The 19,902-nt window shown below is 35.9% G+C and overlaps 1 protein-coding gene and 1 long non-coding RNA gene across 9 annotated transcripts in view; both read left to right on the top strand.

Annotated features, from left to right (window-relative positions):
• LOC145729666 (diuretic hormone receptor-like) overlaps positions 1-19,902 on the top strand; it is a 190,365-nt gene that overhangs the window by 125,257 nt on the left and 45,206 nt on the right. For all 7 annotated transcript variants that reach the window (XR_014178436.1, XR_014178435.1, XR_014178434.1 and 4 more), the window contains 2 exons: positions 14,350-14,430; positions 14,654-14,736. Coding sequence is in view for 3 of the 7 variants with exons in the window: in XM_081980522.1 (XP_081836648.1) it covers positions 14,350-14,430; positions 14,654-14,736 (164 nt within the window). In the remaining 4 variants the exon portion in view is untranslated. The remainder of the gene's footprint in view (positions 1-14,349; positions 14,431-14,653; positions 14,737-19,902) is intronic.
• LOC145729672 (uncharacterized) lies at positions 5,129-6,608 on the top strand. 2 transcript variants are annotated; one of them, XR_014178443.1, is made up of 3 exons: positions 5,129-5,975; positions 6,032-6,200; positions 6,234-6,608. It is a non-coding gene; the product is annotated as an uncharacterized LOC145729672 (long non-coding RNA). The 2 variants fall into 2 exon arrangements; XR_014178442.1 differs by having other exon boundaries at positions 5,129-6,200.

Below are 19,902 nucleotides of genomic sequence, written 5' to 3'. Positions count from 1 at the left end.
CTAGTCCAGTTTGTTTGGTTAAAAAAAAGGACAATAGTTATCGCTTTTGCATTGACTTTAGGAAGCTGAACAGTAAAACAAAGAAAGATTCGTACCCTATTCCGTACATTTCAGCCATTTTAGATCGATTGAAAAATGCTCATTACATTAGTTCAATCGATATTAAATCAGCTTTCTGGCAAGTACCTTTGAGTGAAGCTTCCAAAGAGTTGACCGCCTTTACAGTGCCTGGCAGGAATTTGTTTCAGTTCACCCGTATGCCTTTTGGCTTGACCAACGCACCAGCAACCTGGCAAAGAATTATAGACCGTGTTTTAGGGGTAGATTTGGAAAACAATGTTATGGTTTATCTTGACGACATTATCATAATTTCTAGTACCTTTAATGAGCATTTGAAGATCTTGGGACTCGTTTTTGACCGTTTAAAGGACGCAGGCCTTTTGGTGAAACCTGAAAAGTGTCATTTTTGTAAGCCCGAACTTAAGTACCTTGGCCACGTTGTAGATTCTAAGGGTTTAAGACCTGACCCCGAAAAAGTACAGGCCATTGTCAATATTTTGCCACCTACTAACTTAACTGAGATTCGTAGATTTATTGCCACTGCCAGTTGGTATAGACGGTTCATACCCTCTTTCTCTAGCATCCTGTCACCATTATCTCATTTAACTAGGAAAAATGTCAAATTTAACTGGACACCCGAATGTCAATCTTCTTTTAACACCATTAAAGAGGCTCTAATAACTGCACCCGTTTTAACTTGCCCTGATTTCGATAAAACCTTTGTCTTGCAAACCGATGCTTCACATTACGGTTTGGGTGCTGTATTGACACAATCATTTGCTGATGGCGAAAAGGTTATTTGTTACCTATCAAGGTCGCTTACCCGTCAAGAAATGAAGTTAACTGTGACAGAGAAGGAGTGTTTGGCAGTCATCTGGGGTGTTGAGAAGCTCAGACATTATTTAGAGGGCGTGCATTTCAAGGTTATAACGGACCACCATTCACTACTGTGGCTTCATAATTTAAAGGATCCTCAGGGTCGCTTGGCTCGTTGGGCACTTCGTTTACAACCGTACGATTTTCAGTTAATTCACAGGAAAGGAAAGGAACACATTGTTCCAGACTTTTTGTCCAGATCTGTACCAGTTAGTGTCAGCGCGGCCTTGATTTCCGATCAGGCTCTTTTAGAAGCCAAAGATGCGTGGTACCGTGGCATGCTTCACCGTATTGAACAACACCCTAATAAATTTCCCTGTTGGCGGGTTGAGGGTGGCAAACTTTACAAGTTCGTCAAGACATCGAACCCTGACTTTCTAGAAAATTCTAGCAGTTGGAAGTTGGTGGTGCCTAAAGATAGTCGGAAAGAAATTTTGTCTCGTTGTCATGATTTACCCACCTCGGGTCACGTTGGGATGTTTAAGACCTTTTGGAAGATAGCAGAACGTTACTACTGGCCTAAATTGCGATCTGATGTTCACAAATACATCAGTCATTGTCATATTTGTGCTCAGAACAAAGTAGAGCAAAAACCGCCCGCAGGACTAATGGGAAATCGCCCTGTTGTTAATCAACCCTGGCAATCTATCAGCCTTGATTTTGTGGGTCCTTTAGTAAGATCAAAAAGCGGGAATAGCCATATTTTAGTGGTCACTGACTATTTTTCCAAATATGTCGTAACACATCCATGTCGTTCAGCTAATGCTAAAACTTTGACAAGATTTCTCGAAAACAATGTCTTTCTAGTTTATGGCGCACCCCAAACCTTAACCTGTGACAACGGTACTCCAATGAGGTCTAGAGAGTTTCGAGCTTTATGTGACAGGTATAAAGTTAATATCTTTTTTACGGCCGCCTATTATCCTAGGGCTGATCATACCGAGCGTGTAAATAGAGTCATTAAAACCATGTTAAAAACTTATGTAGATCAAGGCAACCATCGAACTTGGGAAGACAATTTGCCGGCAATTTCTTGCGCAATCAGAACTTCTCGCCATGAAACAACAGGTTACACCCCTTATTTTATCAATTTCGGGAGGGAGCATAAACTTTTTGGTCAGGATTTCACTGAAGGTATTCCTACTGTTGACACTGAACTTCAACAGATCGTAACTAAACGCATACAGGGTTTTAAAGACATGTTCCTGAAAGTGTCTGAGCGAATTTTAAAGTCTCGCGATAAGAGCCAACATCAGTATAATTTGCGACGACGACCCGTTAGTTACTTTGTTGGTCAACGTGTTTGGAAGAAAAACAAAAGTTTATCCAATGCCGCTAACTATTTCAGCGCCAAATTGGCTCCCGAATTTGTGGGACCGTTCATAATTCACAAACGAACCGGCACGTGTACTTATGAATTGAAAGATTCAAATGGCGTGAGTAAGGGAGTTTGGCATGTGCAAGACTTGAAACCGGTTGTTGAGTAACTCCATCTCGATATTGCGCAACAAGCAGAACGCGGATTGTTTAATTCACTTGGTTATTGTTTTATTCATTATCCTCTTGCGGTGACTGTTTAGTCAAATTTATTGTATTTTTCCTTAATTTTGCGTTTTGAAACATCATTAGCGGTGTTCATTATCTATCTCGATTAGCGTTATTACTATCGTATCTTTTTATTTGTAAACTATTAATTTGATGGCTTTCTTATTCGCGTTTTGCCGTGCGTGACCACGTTACGGTTTTTACATTGATTACCTGATTTTGATGATTACCTTTTTCCCTGACTTATTACCTTTATCTTACCTTATCTTTTTGACTTACCTTGTCTTTTATCTCTTACCTAGAATCAATTTGCGTAATATTAATTACCTTGTTGGTTGTTTCGATAAATTACCTTGCGTTTTTCCTTGTTAGCTCGGTTTATTTTGACACTTTGTCGCTTTTTGGGGGTCCATCAAGTTAAGTTATTTGATTAATCCGCGAGTGCGGGATGTTTCTGACTTGATCACCCGTTTAATCGAGCTAATAAGTTGCTTTTTGCGTTTAGTTAGGTCTTTGATTAGTTCTTGCCTTTATCATTGCCTCTTTCTTGTTTCTTTTCCTTTCCGTGACTGACCTTTTTTTTTTCTTTTTGGCGATAATGGAGCCTAATGCCTTGTAACTTTTTGATTAGGCTTCATTATTCAGGGTTAGTGGTGGGTATACATTCTAGTTCTCAAAGATTAATCTTTGAAAGACTCTGGTAGACAATTTCAGATCACAGAGTATTACACAAAATCATCGTGTTTGTCTGTTGCATGACGTGACACTATCGTTATGCAACAAAAGTTTTTGGTGATAATGGAACCTAATGCCTTGTAACTTTTAATTAGGTTTCATTATTAAGGGACAGTGGCGGGTACTAATTATCTCGATTGAGAGTGTTCTGTGGATCGCTTAATACCCAGAATAATGCACCATAACATAGTGCTGTGATTTGATAAATTTGTTGGTCGGTCACTTCCTTTTTCCTATCTTTCCTTTCTTGCTTACCTATAATTACTTTCTTTTTGCTCTTTCATTTATTTATTTTTTTCTCTTTTCATACCTTTTCTTACCTTGAATGTCGATTGCGTCTCATTATTACCTCGATTGCGACTCGGAAGTATTTTGGGATAGTGGGGAGCAGTTTTTTTTCTTATCTTTTTGCTTAACTTTTTAATGTCACTTTGGTAATCTTATAGTCATTTCGTAACTTATATCATCATTAACTTTAACTTTAATTTTGCTAAGACTTTTTGCTTTTGTTGTTTTTTTTTTAATTTGGTTTTTGGCTTCACCCTTTTTGATGATAATTAATTAACTTTAACTTTACGTTAGTAAAAGAGTAAGAAGAGTAGAAGTAATTAACGTTGTGCTATAGTCAGTGATTTTCATATCGTATCTACCTTTTTGCAGTTTTTCTATTGTTTATAAATTAATTTCATAACTTTTGTTTTGATGCTTTGGTAATTTGTTTAGTGACTTTGATTTTGGATTGATTGAAGTTGACGGTTTGATCTTTGCGGTTTGGTTTTGTACCTTCTCTTGTTAGAGGTTATTACCGCAAATGTTTTTTTTTTTTGGGACTGCTGCCGTTTGGATTATTTAGCTGTTTGCTGTTTTGGATTAGTGCAGCAGTTCTGTCACTTTATGTGGGTTTATTACCGTTTAATCAACTTCACTCTAATCCATAAATCATTTTCTTGTGTTTGGTTTCGTAACGTAGCATCACATTGCATCAAGATTTAGTTTCTTTATGTAATTTCTCTAAAGTTTTGGTCGATTCCTACGGGGGTTAGTTAAATGCATTCTAACTTCTGACAGCAAGGGTTATACATTGCTTGGAGAGATTCAAAATTAGTTTTCAGTTTTAATTAATATTGTTGTTATCATACCTTTTTGTCTTTGATTATGGTTATCTTACCTTTGCGTTTCATTATTGTTTATATTTTGATACCTTATCTTATCTTAACTCAATTACTGCTTAAATTATTGACTGTCTGCTCTCTGCTTCTCATATACTTCTAATAATTTTTTTTTTACTCTTGGATTTGTCTTAGTTTTAGGTTGGTAGATCACTTTGCTTGTTCGTATGGGCTGAGTGAAGTTGGGTGTCGTCTTGGTCACGAGTCCTTTAAGGCTTCTGAGAGGGTTGTCCATGGGGGGAGCTTCTCCGAGGCTCTGTAAGTACCTCAATGGCCCTGAAGTACAGGGAGGCTCTACTGTGGCGACCTCAGCCTCTTTGGCTTGGTCTTGTGGGATTTGGCGACAGTGACTTTTCTCGGAACACCCCGATTAAATTTAATTTTTTTTTTGTGACTACCGGTGCTTTTGGGCATCTTTCAGGTTGGAAGTGGTTCCTTTAACATCACTCCCTTTGTTGGTGGACTTAGGTTTCTTCTCTTTTTCAGTTAGTAGTTTGTCTTTTTTTTTCTCTATTTTCCACCTGGCGGATGACTGCATGGAGCTTCGTTTTTCCTTGGGGAGTAGGCGGCGGTCTTTGTTTCGTGGCTGAGGCTCACACTGAGACTGGTATACGAGGTCCCTCCCACTGACGGAGTATGACGCAATGCCAGTTAGTGTTTATCCCTTACATCTTTCTCTTTAACTCAGACCAGTGAGAGTTTCCGTGGCGGGGCGGGGTCCGCTGTCACTTTCTTTGGGGGGGGGCGGGGTGCTGTGGAGTTGTTTGCCATTATTTTTATTTTATTTGTTTTTAGTTTTATTTTGTGATAGGTTCGGTTCCTTTGTGCTTGATGTGTCTCAAGCTTTCGTTCGTACCAAGGGTGGTACGGGTAGCCCAGTGAGATTCTGGTTTCATTTGATCATTTGATTAGCCTTCATGCCAGGGGTGGTATGAAGAGACCGATGGGATTTCGGCGTTATTATTGATAATATTTGGTTTATTTGTGGGTTGATCATCGTCGATAACCTACTTTATTGTAGCTTATCTCCTAACTTGGGAGAGGGGGAGTTGTTACGGTTCAATTTTCTCCGTAGGGACTTACCTGGTGGTTTTTGTAATTCATTAATTCATGTTGCTTAATTTGGTTTGTTTACTACTGTTTACCTCTTTACGTTTGTTTATATCTTAAATCTTCAAGTCCGTTAATAGATGGCGTTACAGGTGTCTTATCTCTTCTCTTCTTTTTTGGTTGGTTAAATTCGTTTCACTGCTGTCAGCGGGCTGTCGCTGTCAGAGTTCTGTCTGTCAGCTTCAGTTCGGCTGTCAGTGTGTTTTAATCTGGCTTTTCTTTTACTGTTTCCTGTTGCAAATTGGTTTTTAGAATATTCTAGCGTAGTTAATTTCCCCACCTGACTTCCGGTTGTGTCCCTGGCTATTTAAGCTCGGGGGGAAGCCATTTTGGCTCCTTTTTGACCAGTGACCTTGCTGTGAGTGGTGAGACCAACAGCAAACCAGAGCCACCATTTTGTTGAACTCATCTAGTGAGGATTTTGTGTGGTCTGTTGTCGCTTCAGGCGGATTTGTTTGGTCCTCATAATTTGCAGCTGGGGTAAGTTTTCCTTTCTTGGTCAAGGGTTGTAATCTTATGGAAATGTGCTTGTGCAGGTTTTGTGCCAAATTTGTAGCCGATTTGGGGGCAGGGAGGAAAGAAAAACTACCCTTTCGACCATCAGAAAGGTAGCTATAGGGTTTTTGGAGAAAGCCAGGGCCTTATTCGTTCTTTGCTTTAAAAGGGTTCTTCGGTGAGGCTTTGACCACCTGAAAGGGTTCTTCGGTGAGGCTTCATCCACGCGGATTCAAATTGTAGTCCAGAGTAGGCCACCAAGTTCCATACTTCTGGGGGCTGTTACTGAGCAGTCTTCCAAGCCATAGAAAACCTCCCGAGACTGAACTGAGTTGAACTCCCAGTGGAGCAGTTTGGTTCACCGAAGGTTGACAGGCAAGCTCCCTTACCTTTGACTAACCACCCTGATTTTTCCCCTATCGTAAATATTTTTTTTTAAATATCTATAAAAGCCATCAGGAAAATAGTATTGCTAGATTGTGCTAGCCAAATCGCTCAGATCTATCTCTAATTTTTAATTCTATTTATTTAATTGATCATTTTATTTTATTTTCTTTGATTGTATTGGGACCGACCCAATTTATTATTAATTCAATATACGTCATTGAATCTCTTTTACCACTTTGTTTTAATGTACAAGTCACAGGGCCTTTAAATAAGCCAATTATCAACATATCATTGGCAATAGACTTAGTTCACCGGCTGCATTGTCACGTAAGTAATAGTAATTTGTTGCATTTTGTTGTACTTTGGGCCAGGGGACTGTCGGAACATCAGAAAGGTTTCCAACTTTGTACCTGCTTAAAGTTGGTGGCGCTTTGAACCCCTGAGTTAGTCGAGTATTTGCACACGCGTCCTAAGCCAGTCCACTGAACCAAGGTTTAGTTTAGTTTAGTTTTTTTGTCTCATGCTCAAACCAATTTCACGTGTAGCAATATGTCATGGCAGTACAGATTATAGAGTAAAGGTGAGAGAGGTGAACCTTGCGGTAATCCCTGCTCAGGGCTGAAGGAAAAGGAGAGTGTGTTGTCTATTCGAACGTGCAGTTGTCTGTCTTCCAGTAAGTTTCTGACAGTGTAAAGTAGGTATTTTGGTGTGCTAAGTCTAAGTAGTTTGTAGAGTAGTCCCTTATGCCAAACACTGTCAAAAGCTTTGTTTATGTCCATGAACAAACAAGCTGTTTTGTTGCTGTTGAGGTGTGTTGTTTGTATGTTGTTGGTTAAGATGAAAAGTGGGTGTATAGTCGAGTGCTTTGGTTTAAAACCAAATTGGTATGGTGGTATATGATGTCCGATCTGTTCTTGAAGTCTATTTTTAATAATAAGTTCAAGCAGTTTACTAAGTACTGGAAGTAGTGTGATGGGTCTGTAATTTTGTGTTTGTGTGTTGTCAAGTCCAGGTTTTGGAATGGGTATTATTATACCAGTTTTCCATGTATCCGGAATTGTGTTGGATTTGATGCAGTCGTTAAGTGAGTCTAGTATGAGTTTGTGGGTTTCAGGAGTTAAGCTTTTTAGTAGTTTGCTTTTCACTTTGTCTATGCCAGGTGCAGTGTTTTTTAAGTGAGCAAGTGCTTCGTGATACTCGTTGTCAGAGATTTGTGGAATATTGTAATCTATTCGGTCGTCAAAGTAGTTGTCGTACCAGTCATTCACTAAAGTCCAGTTTTGGTCGTCGAAGTTGGGATTGGTAGACGTTTGAAAAGCCCTCTGAAAATGTCTAGCAAATGCATCAGCTTTGTCTTGGTCTGTGTGTTGTTCTGAGCCATTTTCATTAATTATACCAAGTGGATTGTTTTTTTTGTAACGTGACAGTTTTTTTATTTTCTGCCAATATGTTTTTCCGTTGTCATGTTCGATTTCCTGGCAGGCCTCCAACCATTTGTCTTGTCTGTATTGGTCTATTAAGGTTTTTACGTTCCTGTTCAGTTCGTTAAGTTTTCTCTTTAATTCATTGTCTTGCGTTTGTATGTAAAGTCTGTACAGTTCTCGTTTGCGTTTGATCAGTCTTAGTATAAATTTTGGCAGGATATGTTGGTAAAAGGTGTTTTTTACTTGTGGAGAAAATTTTTCTATTGCCAATGTCAGTTGTTTCTGTAATTCATCTATAGATGGTGTTATTGTCCGTGATTGAATGTAGTCATGTATTTGTCGTTGCACTTTTTCTATGTCTGTTTTGTTTAAGTCAAACTTTTTTGTGTGTTTTTTTGTATTAAGTAAGGGTTGTATTGGTTGGATGTCAATGTCAAAAGTTATGGCCAGATGATCGGAACCAAGCTCATTTGTCAAATCAATATTTTTTATAATATTTGTCAGGTTTTCTGTGTGTAATAATACGTCTGGTGTCGAGTCTTGATTTGCTGGCATCAGAAATGTTGGCGGGGTTTGTTTTTTGATAAAGTCTGAGTTGTCTAAAAATCTGTTTAACTGTATTTTTCTGTTTCTGTTTAAGTTTAAGTCGCCAATGATGATAGCATATTTGTAAACACATGCCTTAGTCAGTATGTTTTGTTCAATGTCTGAGTGCGGTAATTATTGTATTTGACCGAGAAATGCAAAGCTTTACCCACTCATACTGAAAACTTGGACAATTTAATGCATTTAACAAAGTCGAAATGTGTAGTATTTGTGTAAATCTCTGCGCAGTGTCTAGTTTGTGATTTCTAGAAAAAGCAGAAAGCTGCTTAAGACTAGACTGTATTTGCGATGTTGCCTTTTGTTTATTTTCTAAATGATCAGTGAGCTAATTCGAAAGCAATATATCAATGCAACTTTTACATTAAATTGGTTTTAAAATACCATTGAAATTTGAAACTTATAATAATAATTTTCAATTATGAAAAATTATTATTGGTTAAAAATGATGAGTTTAATAATTGTTATTGCCTTCAAGATTAAAAATAGTTAAATAAACAATAGATTGCCATATACAAAGTGAGTCAGTTTATAGTACTAAGAGGACTCCAGCATTGAATAAAACAGCTTATTTTAGGATAAACATTTATTACAACTTACTTACAATTATTACAAAAATACAAAGTTATAAATTTTTCTACAATTTTAGTGGTAATATAATCAAAATTTTACTCTAAGTTACGAGATTTAATGAGCAGCAAATCTTTAACGACATGGAAATTTCGGAAATTCTAAATTTGGAAATTCTAAAAGGTGATACTTTTTTATTTTAATTTTTCAGTAGACAGGCTAGAATATTTGTTAAGGCACCATTGACTGCTTATTTGAAAACAATCAATTTCCTCATTTGATTCGGAAACTGGTTTGCCTCTCTTTTTTTCGTAAGTAAAAGAGTTTTCTAGAAATGTTTTCTTTTCCTACTTACCCTGTAGAGAAAATTAGTTTATATCAGGAAAACTTAGGAAACTAACAGGAAAACTTACTTTAAGTTTGTCATTTAAAAATATGTCATCAAACGTTGTTAGTGGGTTTTACGGGCATTTTTGTCATCTACTGACCTTAAAACCGTGTCTCTTAATGAGCTTAAACTTTGACAGCGTTTCTTTTTCTAAAAGTGGTGAAAAAACAGGAAACCTTCCTATACAGGGTGATTCCAAAGTTGGGGCTTTCCTTTCATCTGCGAATAGGGCTTCAAAAAATAGGGTTTTTTTTCGTTTAACGCTTTTTTGAAATATGAACAGTAACGAAGATACAGGGTGTATACTATCGACATTTTTTATCATCTTTTCAACGATATATAGAAAATCTAGATTGGAGAGCAAATTACAGCGTCACAAGGCTTCAAACCTGGCAACATCGCTGCAAACTCACAAAAAGTGATTCAATTTTTGAATTCGAATATCTCAAAAATTAAAAAAGTTAGAAAAATTGTTCAACCACCATTTTGTAGCATTTTTTATTCTCTTACCAATGATATATAGAAAATCTGGATTGGATGGCAAACTACGGCATCAGAAGGGTTTAAACTTGGCAACAACGCTGCAAACTCACAAAAAGTGACACAATTTCTTAATTGATATATCTAAAAAAACTGAAACAGTTAGAAAATTCGTTCAAACTCCATTTTGTAGCATTTTACATTTTCTTTCCAGCGGTATATAAAAAATCTAGATTGGAGGCCAAATTACAGCCTCACAAGGGTTCAAACCTAGCAACAACGCTGCAAACTCACAAAAGTGACCCAAATTTTGGAATTGAAATATCTCAAAAACTGAAAAAGTTAGAAAATTCGCTCAACCAACATTTTGTAACATTTTACATCCTCTTTCTAATAATATATAAAAAAATCTAGATTGGAGTGCAAATTACAGCTTCACAAGGCTTCAAACCTAGCAACAACGCTGCAAACTCGCAAAAAGTGACCCAAATTTTGGAATTGAAATATCTCAAAAAGTTAGAAAATTCGTTCAACCGACATTTTGTAGCATTTTTCATCCTCTTTTCAACGATATATAAAAAGTCTATATTGGAGTGCAAATTACAGCTTCACAAGGCTTCAAACCTGGCAACATCGCTGCAAACTCACAAAAAGTGTCCCAATTTTTGATTTAAAATATCTCAAAAACTAAAAAAGTTAAAAAATAAAAAAAAAATTGTTAATTTATGTTGATAGGAAATAACCTGTCAGTTAGTTAAAATTAAGTTATTTTCGTTTTTTCAGTAAAACTTTGACACTCTGTATCTTCGTTATTGTTCACATTTCGAAAAAAATTTATTTAACCTTGAACCTTATTTTTTGAAGCCCTATTCGCAGGTGAAAGGAAAGCTCCAACTTTGGAATCACCCTGTATACTGTGGAGAAGGTTGCGTGTTTTTTCCCTACTTTTACGATTTCACCTCCACTGCGAGTAACATGGATTACTACTTCACTGTGAAAAAGTTTCTTTCTCTGACTGTACAATCGTTTTTAGTGTTTTTTACTCGGTTTTTTAGGTTATTGAATAGGAAATTTAATAAGGATTCTAAAAAGGTACCTATAATTGCGAATAGGTAACTCCAAGTCGGTTTTATGGACGATTTTGTCACCGACTGTTCTTTAAACCGAGTTTTTTGCAGTTCAAAGTTTGACAGCGCTTTTCTCTCTGACTGTACCCAATATTTCAGTGTTTTGCTCGGTAATTGGTTATAAAATCTAATGTGGATCCGAAAAATGTGTTTAAAATTGCAATTAGATGACTCCAAATGAGTTTTTTGTAGTTCGATTTTTGACACCGCTTTTATCCCTGACTCTACACAGTTTCTAAGTGGTTTTCTAGGTTATGGGATAGGAAATTTATTAAGCATTACCAAAATGCGTTTAAAATTACGATTAGACGACTTCAAGTGGGTTTCATTTTAAAGTATGACAGGACTTTTCTCCTCAAATGTACTCAACTTTTAAAGGTTTTAGATAGGAAGTGTAATGAGGATTACAAAAATATACTTAAAATTGCTATTAGATGACTACAAGTGGGTTTTATGGACAATTTTGTCACCGACTGTCCTTTAAACCTAGTTTTTGCAGTTCAAACTTTTTTCAAGCCTTTTAACAGACAGGACTTTTTTCCCTAACTGTACCCAATATTTTATTGGATAATAACTGTAATAAAAATTCCAAAAATGTGTTTAAAATTGAAATTAGATAACTTCAAGGAGGTTTTATGCAAAATTTTGTCACCGACTGTACTTAAAACTGTTTTTTGCAGTTTAAACTTTGACAGGACTTTTCTCTTTAACTGTACTCAATTTTTTAAAGTTTTTTGAAGAAATTTAATGAGGAATTTTTTGAGGAAAAATCTTCTTAAAGTTGCCATTAGATGACTTTAAGTGGGTATTACAGGTAATTTTTACACCGACTTTTAAACACTGTTTTTTGAAATTCGAAATTTGATAGCATTTTTTTCCTGACTGTCCCCATTTTTTAAGTTTTTTAAGGTTATTGCATAGGAAATTTAATGAGGATTTCAAAAATATGCTTAAAATTGCGATTAGATAACTTCAAGTGGGTTTTATGCGAAATTTTCTCACCGACTGTCCTTTAAGCCGAATTTTTGCACTTCAAACTTGGACACCGTGTTTCTTCGTGACTGTATCCAAATTTTTAGTGTTTCTTTTTCGATTATTGAATAGTAAATTTAATAAGATTTCTAAAAATGTTCCTAAAATTGCGAATAGTTGACTCCAAGTGGGTTTAAGAGCAATTTGGTCATCGACTGTCCTATAAACCGAGTTTTTTGCAATTCAAACTTTGACAGGACTTTTATCCCTGATTGCTTCCAGTTTTTTAAGGCTATTGAATAGGAAATTTAATCAAGATCTTAAAAATGCACTTATAATTGCAATTAGATGACTCCAAGTAGGTTTTATGAGAAATTTTGTCGCAGACGGTCTTTAAAACCGATTTTTTTTGCAGCTTACACTTGGAGAGCGTTTTTCTCCGTGACTGTACTCGATATTTTAATGTTTTTTAAGGTTATTGGATAAGAAATTTGATGAGGATTCGAAAAATGTGCTTAAAAAGGTTATTCGATCACTCCAAGTGAGGTTTGTCTGACTGGTTCTAGTTTTCTGTCACTAAACTATGAAAACAGTTTTGATCATGATTCTTGAAGTTTCTTACTGACTTTTTTGGGGTTATCTGATAGGAAATTTAACGGGGAATCCAAAAGTGTTCTCAAAACCATACTCGGAGCACCCCGAGTGGCTTTTACTGAACCCCAAACCTTTATAATCTAGTACCGAAAACAGTAGACATTTTCAGAGTACAGGTTTTGATTTTTTTTGTATTTTCAAAAGTTTTTATAGTTTTTAAGATAATTTATCCAGTTGATTTTTGACAAGTTATGTTTATTTGAGTTGCAACTGTTATAAGTTTTAGCAGTCTGAGTAGTTTGAAAAATCTACAGGGTGGCTTCAGCAAATTGGTTAAAATTTTTTAAATTATAATTAAATACTAATTTAGAAGATTGGTCAGAAGTTAGAAGGTTGTCAAGTGGATGATTGCTACGGTGCAAATATATTGTAGATACTAAATTAGAAGAATTGGCAGCTAGTATGGCAACAGTGTAGAACTGTGATTAGTGTTTGTTTTCCATTTCGGATCAAATTGGAAGAATTTTCAGTGTGGCAATAGTGTAGAAAATGCTGATTTGTACGAAAATGGACAATTTGACAATACAGGGTGATTCCAAAGTTGGTGCTTTCCTTTCACCTGCGAATAGGGCTTCAAAAAATAAAGTTTTTTTTTCTTTGACGCTTTTTCGAAATATGAAGAATAACGAAGATACAGGGTGTCAAAGTTTTACTGAAAAAATTAAATTTTAATGATTTTGGCCAAACCACTTGAAGTAATTAGACAAAATTTTGTAGGTGTCAGTAGCTACGTGGAAAGGAAATTTTCCAAGAAACAACAATTTCCTTGCGTTTACCAGTGGCGCGCGTACAATTTTTTTAAAACATTTTCGAAAAAAAATATTACCCCACTGGTTTTTTTTCAACATAAAATTTATTATTGAATTCCTTGTTCAATTCTAAAAATAAAACCCCTTTTATTATTTTTTGCTACGACGCACCGCTTTCGTGTAAAAAAAAAACCGTCTTAATGCGTGCCTAAAATTAAATGCTGTTTTAATTTAAAATGTCAAATTATTAAAACTTAGTTCAAAGTCGGCTGAAATCTTTTGTTTTTGTTTATGTCTGTTGATAAGGAATAACCTGTAGTTAGTTAAAATTAAATTTAAGTTATTTTTTATTTTGTTTTTTTTCAGTAAAACTTTGAAACCCTGTATCTTCGTTATTGTTCATATTTCGAAAAAGCGTCAAAGGAAAAAAAAACTTATTTTTTGAAGCCCTATTCGCAGGTGAATGGAAAGCACCAACTTTGGAATCACCCTGTTTTGCAAACAATGCGTATTATTTAGAAAAATTCAGAGTGTGGAAACACTGTAGCAACATGTGCAAAGTTTTATATGACAAACTTATCTTAAAATAAATGTAGGTATTTGTCAAATGCCCGAGTCTTGCTATAAATTAGAAAACGCTTACACTTATGATAAAAATGCAGAAGGTTAAATTTACTTTAAAATAAGCTGTTCTATTCAATATCGAAGTTTTGTTAATATTAACTAACTCACCCTGTACACACTGGATCAATCAAAAAGCACAATTATTTCAGAGAACACATTGTACTGTAATACAAATTACAATTGGTTTTACACATTTAACAAATTACGAGTACATTCATTTTTCACAAAATAACAAAATAGCTAAAAACCGTTTTTTCAGGTTATAAAACTCGTTTTTTGAATATAAAAAAACACAAATTAATGCAAAGAACCCTGGAAACACCGGAAGAATATTAATAAAGCGAGTTTCGTAAGCGAACATTTTTTTTTTTAAATTTCCAGGACTTTACCTCTACATACTGGTCGTCCGTACTTTAACCAGAGAAAGCTTCAAACTTAGGGTGTACGTCCTTATCGGTTGGGGTAAGTTAATCAAAACTTTTATTCGAAACTTCCTACTTGTTACTGTACCTTGTGATGAGTTTTCTATTAAAATAAACCGACTTTTTTGCACTCCGGAGCAATCAGTTCCGGAGTTAATCTGGTGGAACTGCAATTAATCTGTGCAAGGAAGTAATTGAGTGGATTTCCCGGAAAGTTGACCGTCTAGCAAATGCAAAATTCCTGATTTAGATTTGTATTTCAGGTTTGCCTCTGCTCTTTGTTATCGTGTGGGCTGTAATCAAAAGCATTATAGTGGAGAAATCTTTTAACGATCAAAGTGACGGGGTAAGTTTTTTAATTTACTTTTTGCTTGGATAATTAACAAAGTTCTGAAGTAGCTAACTAGTAGATTTGACCCACTTTTTTCAAACTTAAAAAAAGATAAAGAAGTGTAGTAAACTACTTATTACAATTTAAAATTCGCGCCATTATCAAGTGACGGGTGTGACATGACAAGTGAAGTTTAAGCGGAGAGAGAGAGGGACAGAGTGAGGTTAAGTCGGGGCGAGAGAGCGGTCACGTTTTTTTCAATTTTTGCCTTTGCATCGGGATAATAAATAGAGTTATCTAAAAGTGTGCTTTTATTCAGTCATCCAGACAAGCCATCCTACAGTTTCAGAAGTGGGATTACGGATTACGGATTACGGATTACGGATTACGATTACCAGGATTATCGCAAAAAGTGGAATAACCTCGGTTACTATCGAAAAGGCCCTCAACTTCAAAATTCGTTTATGTCGTTTATGATACGTTTACATCTTAATAAGTTTTATGACCCGATTTTAAGTGAACTTAAGAAATGGCAAATACAGGGGACGAAAACTCTGAATCAACCCATGAAGTGGAAGCAGAAGATCTGGTAGGCCTAGTTGTTAGGGCTGTTTTAGCAGCACAACGACAAATTGGTGGCAGCACAACCCCCCGTTTTCGGAATGACGAATTAGCTGCATTATTGCCTGAGTTTAGTGGCCACCAGGATAATGTATGCAATTGGATTCAGAGAGTTGATGCAATTCAAGCAACATATGGAGTGCCCAATGAAATTATACAGCTGATTGCTATGGGTAAGCTGACTGGCAATGCTCGTACTTGGTATCATTCAAAACCTGATTACATTACAATGGATTGGCCCATGCTTAAAATTGAAATACAAACTATGTTTGATTCCCGGCCGAACAAAATAGTGCTACTCAAGTCTATGGAAGCTCGCCGATGGAAAAAATCAGAAAAGTTCTCCACATATTTTACTGACAAGGTTATGATGTGTAATCAGATAGGATTACCTGATGATGAGATTATTGAGTATGTTATTGATGGATTTAGTGACCCTCACCTTCAATCACAAGCCAGAATGAAGGGATTTACAAGTTTGGCAGAAGTTTTGTCCACAATGAAATCAGTCACTTCTGAAGACAGATCTACTTTTGTCCCAAGGACTTACCACCACCCAAGGACTACAACCCAGGCATCCTCTGGAGATTCTCGTCCAGAACGACCTTCCCCAGTCCGCTGTTTCAATTGCAGCCTGACAGGGCATAAGGCCACTGAGTGTACTCGTCCTAAAAGGACTCCTGGCTCTTGTTTTGAGTGTGGCTCCATGCAGCATCAGTTACGAGACTGTCCAAGAAAACGTAGACCTGAGCATCCACCTGCAGATTCCACCACCCACCTGGTAAGCCCAACAACATTAACACCAGCCTGTAGAACTGTTGTGAAGATGAGACCACTGCCAGGTAACTTAAAATTTGAAGTAAATGCTTTTCTTGATTTGGGAAGCCCTGTATCTTTTATTAAAGAAGATTGTGTACCATGTTATGTTACTTTAGCTGAAACAAATGATAGTTTTACCGGCATGAATGGTAGTGGGTTACAGATTTTAGGTTGTTATGAAGCGGAAATTGATGTTGACCAAATTACTTCTTTATTAACTAAATTTTATGTCATACCTACAAGTGCAATGTCAGATTCTTGCTTATTAGAGATGTGTTGTGTAACCCTACTGTTAATTTTACTATTAATCAGGGTAAAGTATATTTAAAATTTCTTGATAATGATGTGCATTATGTTGAAAATGAAGTTTTGAATATCCAAGTGGATCAATTTGAGGAAACTCGTATTAATCTAAATTTGAATATTAATCCACAGTTAAGCAATGAAGTAAGGGCTACTATAGAACAAAATTTATTTGAAAATTATGTAACAGCACCTAGGCCTGAATTTCCCATTGCTGACTTACAAATGAAACTTCTGATTGACCCTAAACATGTACCTTTTTACTTTCACCCTCGTAGACTTTCATATTCAGACAAATTAGAGGTGGACAAGATTACTAAGGACTTACTGGACAGGAAAATTATTAGGAAGAGTTCATCCCAATACAGTTCTCCCATTGTTTTGGTAAAGAAAAAGTCAGGTAAGTTGAGGCTATGTGTTGACTTTCGGGAATTGAATAAGTTGACTGCTAGAGACAATTTTCCCATGCCTCTAATTGATGACCAAATAGAGCAGCTACGAGACAAACAATACTTTTCACGACTAGATCTCAAGGACGCATTTCATCATGTTACTATAGACCCTGAGTCAATCAAATACACCAGCTTTGTTACACCTTCTGGCCAGTTTGAATATCTGAAAATGCCTTTCGGACTTAAAAATAGTCCAGCAGTTTTTATGCGTTTTGTGAATACAGCTTTTCAGAATATGATTGAACAAGGTAAAATTATTATTTATATTGACGATATACTGATAGCCACAGAGACAATTGATGACAACTTATCCATATTGAACGAGGTATATAAAGTTTTAGTTGACAATTTACTTAGCTTACGATTTGACAAATGTACTTTTGTGATGAGTGAAATTGTGTTTTTGGGCTATTCAATTAACCGATCCGGAATTCGACCGAGTCCGGACAATGTAGATTCAGTTTCTTCATTCCCTTTACCTCAAAATTTTAGAATGTTACATGGATTTTTGGGACTTTGTTCCTACTTCCGCCGTTTCGTCAAGGATTTTGCTATTTTAGCCAAACCATTGTATGACTTGTTGAAATTTGAGAAATCTAAGAAAGAGTTTTTGTTCAACCAAAGTTGTTTTGAGTGTTTTGAAAAGATTAAGCAAATTTTAACATCTGCTCCAGTTTTGGCCATTTATTCCCCACATCTTGAAACTCAGCTTCATTGTGACGCTAGTTCAATAGGTTTTGCATCAATTCTTATGCAAAAGCAAAATGATGGACACTTCCATCCAGTTTTCTATTTCAGCAAAAGAACTACTACTGATGAGTCGAAATATCATAGCTTTGAATTGGAAGCACTTTGTATAGTTTATTCCTTACAGAGATTCAGAATTTATTTAAAAGGGATCCAGTTTAAAATTATCACTGATTGTAACAGCCTGAAATTGACTTTAGAGAAAAAAGATATTAACCCCCGGATTTTGAGATGGACATTAGTGTTCCAAGAATTTGATTATACACTTGAACATAGAAAAGCAGAGCGTATGAAACATGTGGACGCTCTTAGTCGTTGTTTTCCAGTTTTTAATGTTTATTTTGTTGAAAATAGCTTGGAACGGAATTTATGTGTTGCTCAGGAAAAAGATGAAAATATTGTAAAGATTCGTGACTTGTTAATTACTACTGAACATCCTTCTTATGAATTAAGAGATGGATTGGTGTACCGAAAGTACAATTCTAAACTGTTATTTTATGTTCCAAGATGTCTTGAGTCAAATGTTATTCGAACGTGTCATGATGATATTGGACACATTGGAGTTGACAAAACCTGTGAGGTTATTTTAAGAACCTACTGGTTTCCAAACTTAAAGGACCGTGTTAAAAATCACATAATAAATTGTTTGAAATGTATATTTTATAATTCACGAAGTGGAAAAGGTGAAGCAGTTTTACACCCAATCCCTAAGGGTTATGTTCCTTTCGACACTATACACTGTGATCATTATGGTCCCCTGGAAAAAACAGGTAAACAGTTTAAATATATTTTTGCAGTGATTGATGGATTTTCCAAGTTTGTTAAATTTTTTCCTTGTCGTACAACTAACGCCGCTGAAACTATTCGACATTTAATTAGTTACTTCAATAGCTATAGTCGACCAAATAGGATTATAGCTGATCGTGGTTCCAATTTTCGATCAGAGGAATTTAAGACTTTTCTTGATGAGAACAATGTTCAACTTATTTTAGTAGCAGCCGGAACACCTAGAGCCAACGGGCAAATCGAGAGGATTAATAGAGACTTACGACCGATGTTGTCAAAATTATCTCCTGAATTGAATAAATGGGATCGTGTCCTTGCAGATGTTGAATTCGCTTTTAATAACAGTTTTTCTAGATCTATTGGAAATTCTCCTGCTGTACTCCTTTTTGGCATTCACCAAAAGGGTAAGGTTTTAGACCCTTTAAGTGAATACCTTAGATCCCAGAATGACTGTGTACGAGACTTGGACGAAGTTCGTAATAACGCCTCACATAAAATTCTCCAGTTGCAGGAGTATAATAAACAGTATTTCGATCAGAAACATAAGACACCTCATGTTTATAAAGAAGGCGACTACGTCGTGCGTGTAAATATTGACGTAACACCTGGCTTAAATAAAAAACATTTACCCTTGTATAAAGGCCCTTACATTGTCACTAGGGTTTTGCCCAATGACAGGTACGTTGTAGAAGACATTCCAGGTTTTCAAGTCACACAAAGACCTTACAAAAGTATTCTAGATTCTTCCAATTTACGACCATTCACTAACTTTAACTCGACTTATGATGACCCTGACAATGACTCACAATAAATCCCTACTATGTAGCCTGATTTTCCCTGAAACTTTGAATTTGATTATGTTTGTAGTTTATTGTTATTAAAACTTACGGATTATGTATGGATTATGTTTGTAGTTTACTGTTATGAAGACTTATGTTAGGACGGATTATGTTTACCTATACGTCATATGGTTAAGATTTGCTTATGGTTTTGTTGCTTATGTTAAGACAATCATTATGTCAATGTTTATGAATTGTTAAAGCGCCTTTTTGATATTAAAATTATGTATGCTAGACCGATCGAGGACGAACGGTGGTCAGGAAGGCCGAACTGTAGTAAACTACTTATTACAATTTAAAATTCGCGCCATTATCAAGTGACGGGTGTGACATGACAAGTGAAGTTTAAGCGGAGAGAGAGAGGGACAGAGTGAGGTTAAGTCGGGGCGAGAGAGCGGTCACGTTTTTTTCAATTTTTGCCTTTGCATCGGGATAATAAATAGAGTTATCTAAAAGTGTGCTTTTATTCAGTCATCCAGACAAGCCATCCTACAGAAGAAGAAAATTGAAGAAAGGAGGAGCCACATAATCGATCATCCATTTTTTTGTTAAATAGTCACTTTTTTCTTTTCTTGTAAATTTTTCGAGAAAAATTATGTCTATCTAAATTAAGC

Source organism: Ips typographus, linkage group LG5 (assembly GCF_016097725.1).
Source record: "Ips typographus isolate SLU linkage group LG5, UJ_Ityp_2.0, whole genome shotgun sequence".
NCBI lineage: Eukaryota > Metazoa > Arthropoda > Insecta > Coleoptera > Curculionidae > Ips > Ips typographus.
The sequence above is the reverse complement of the archived record's forward strand: the minus strand, read 5'-3'. Positions and strand labels throughout refer to the sequence as shown.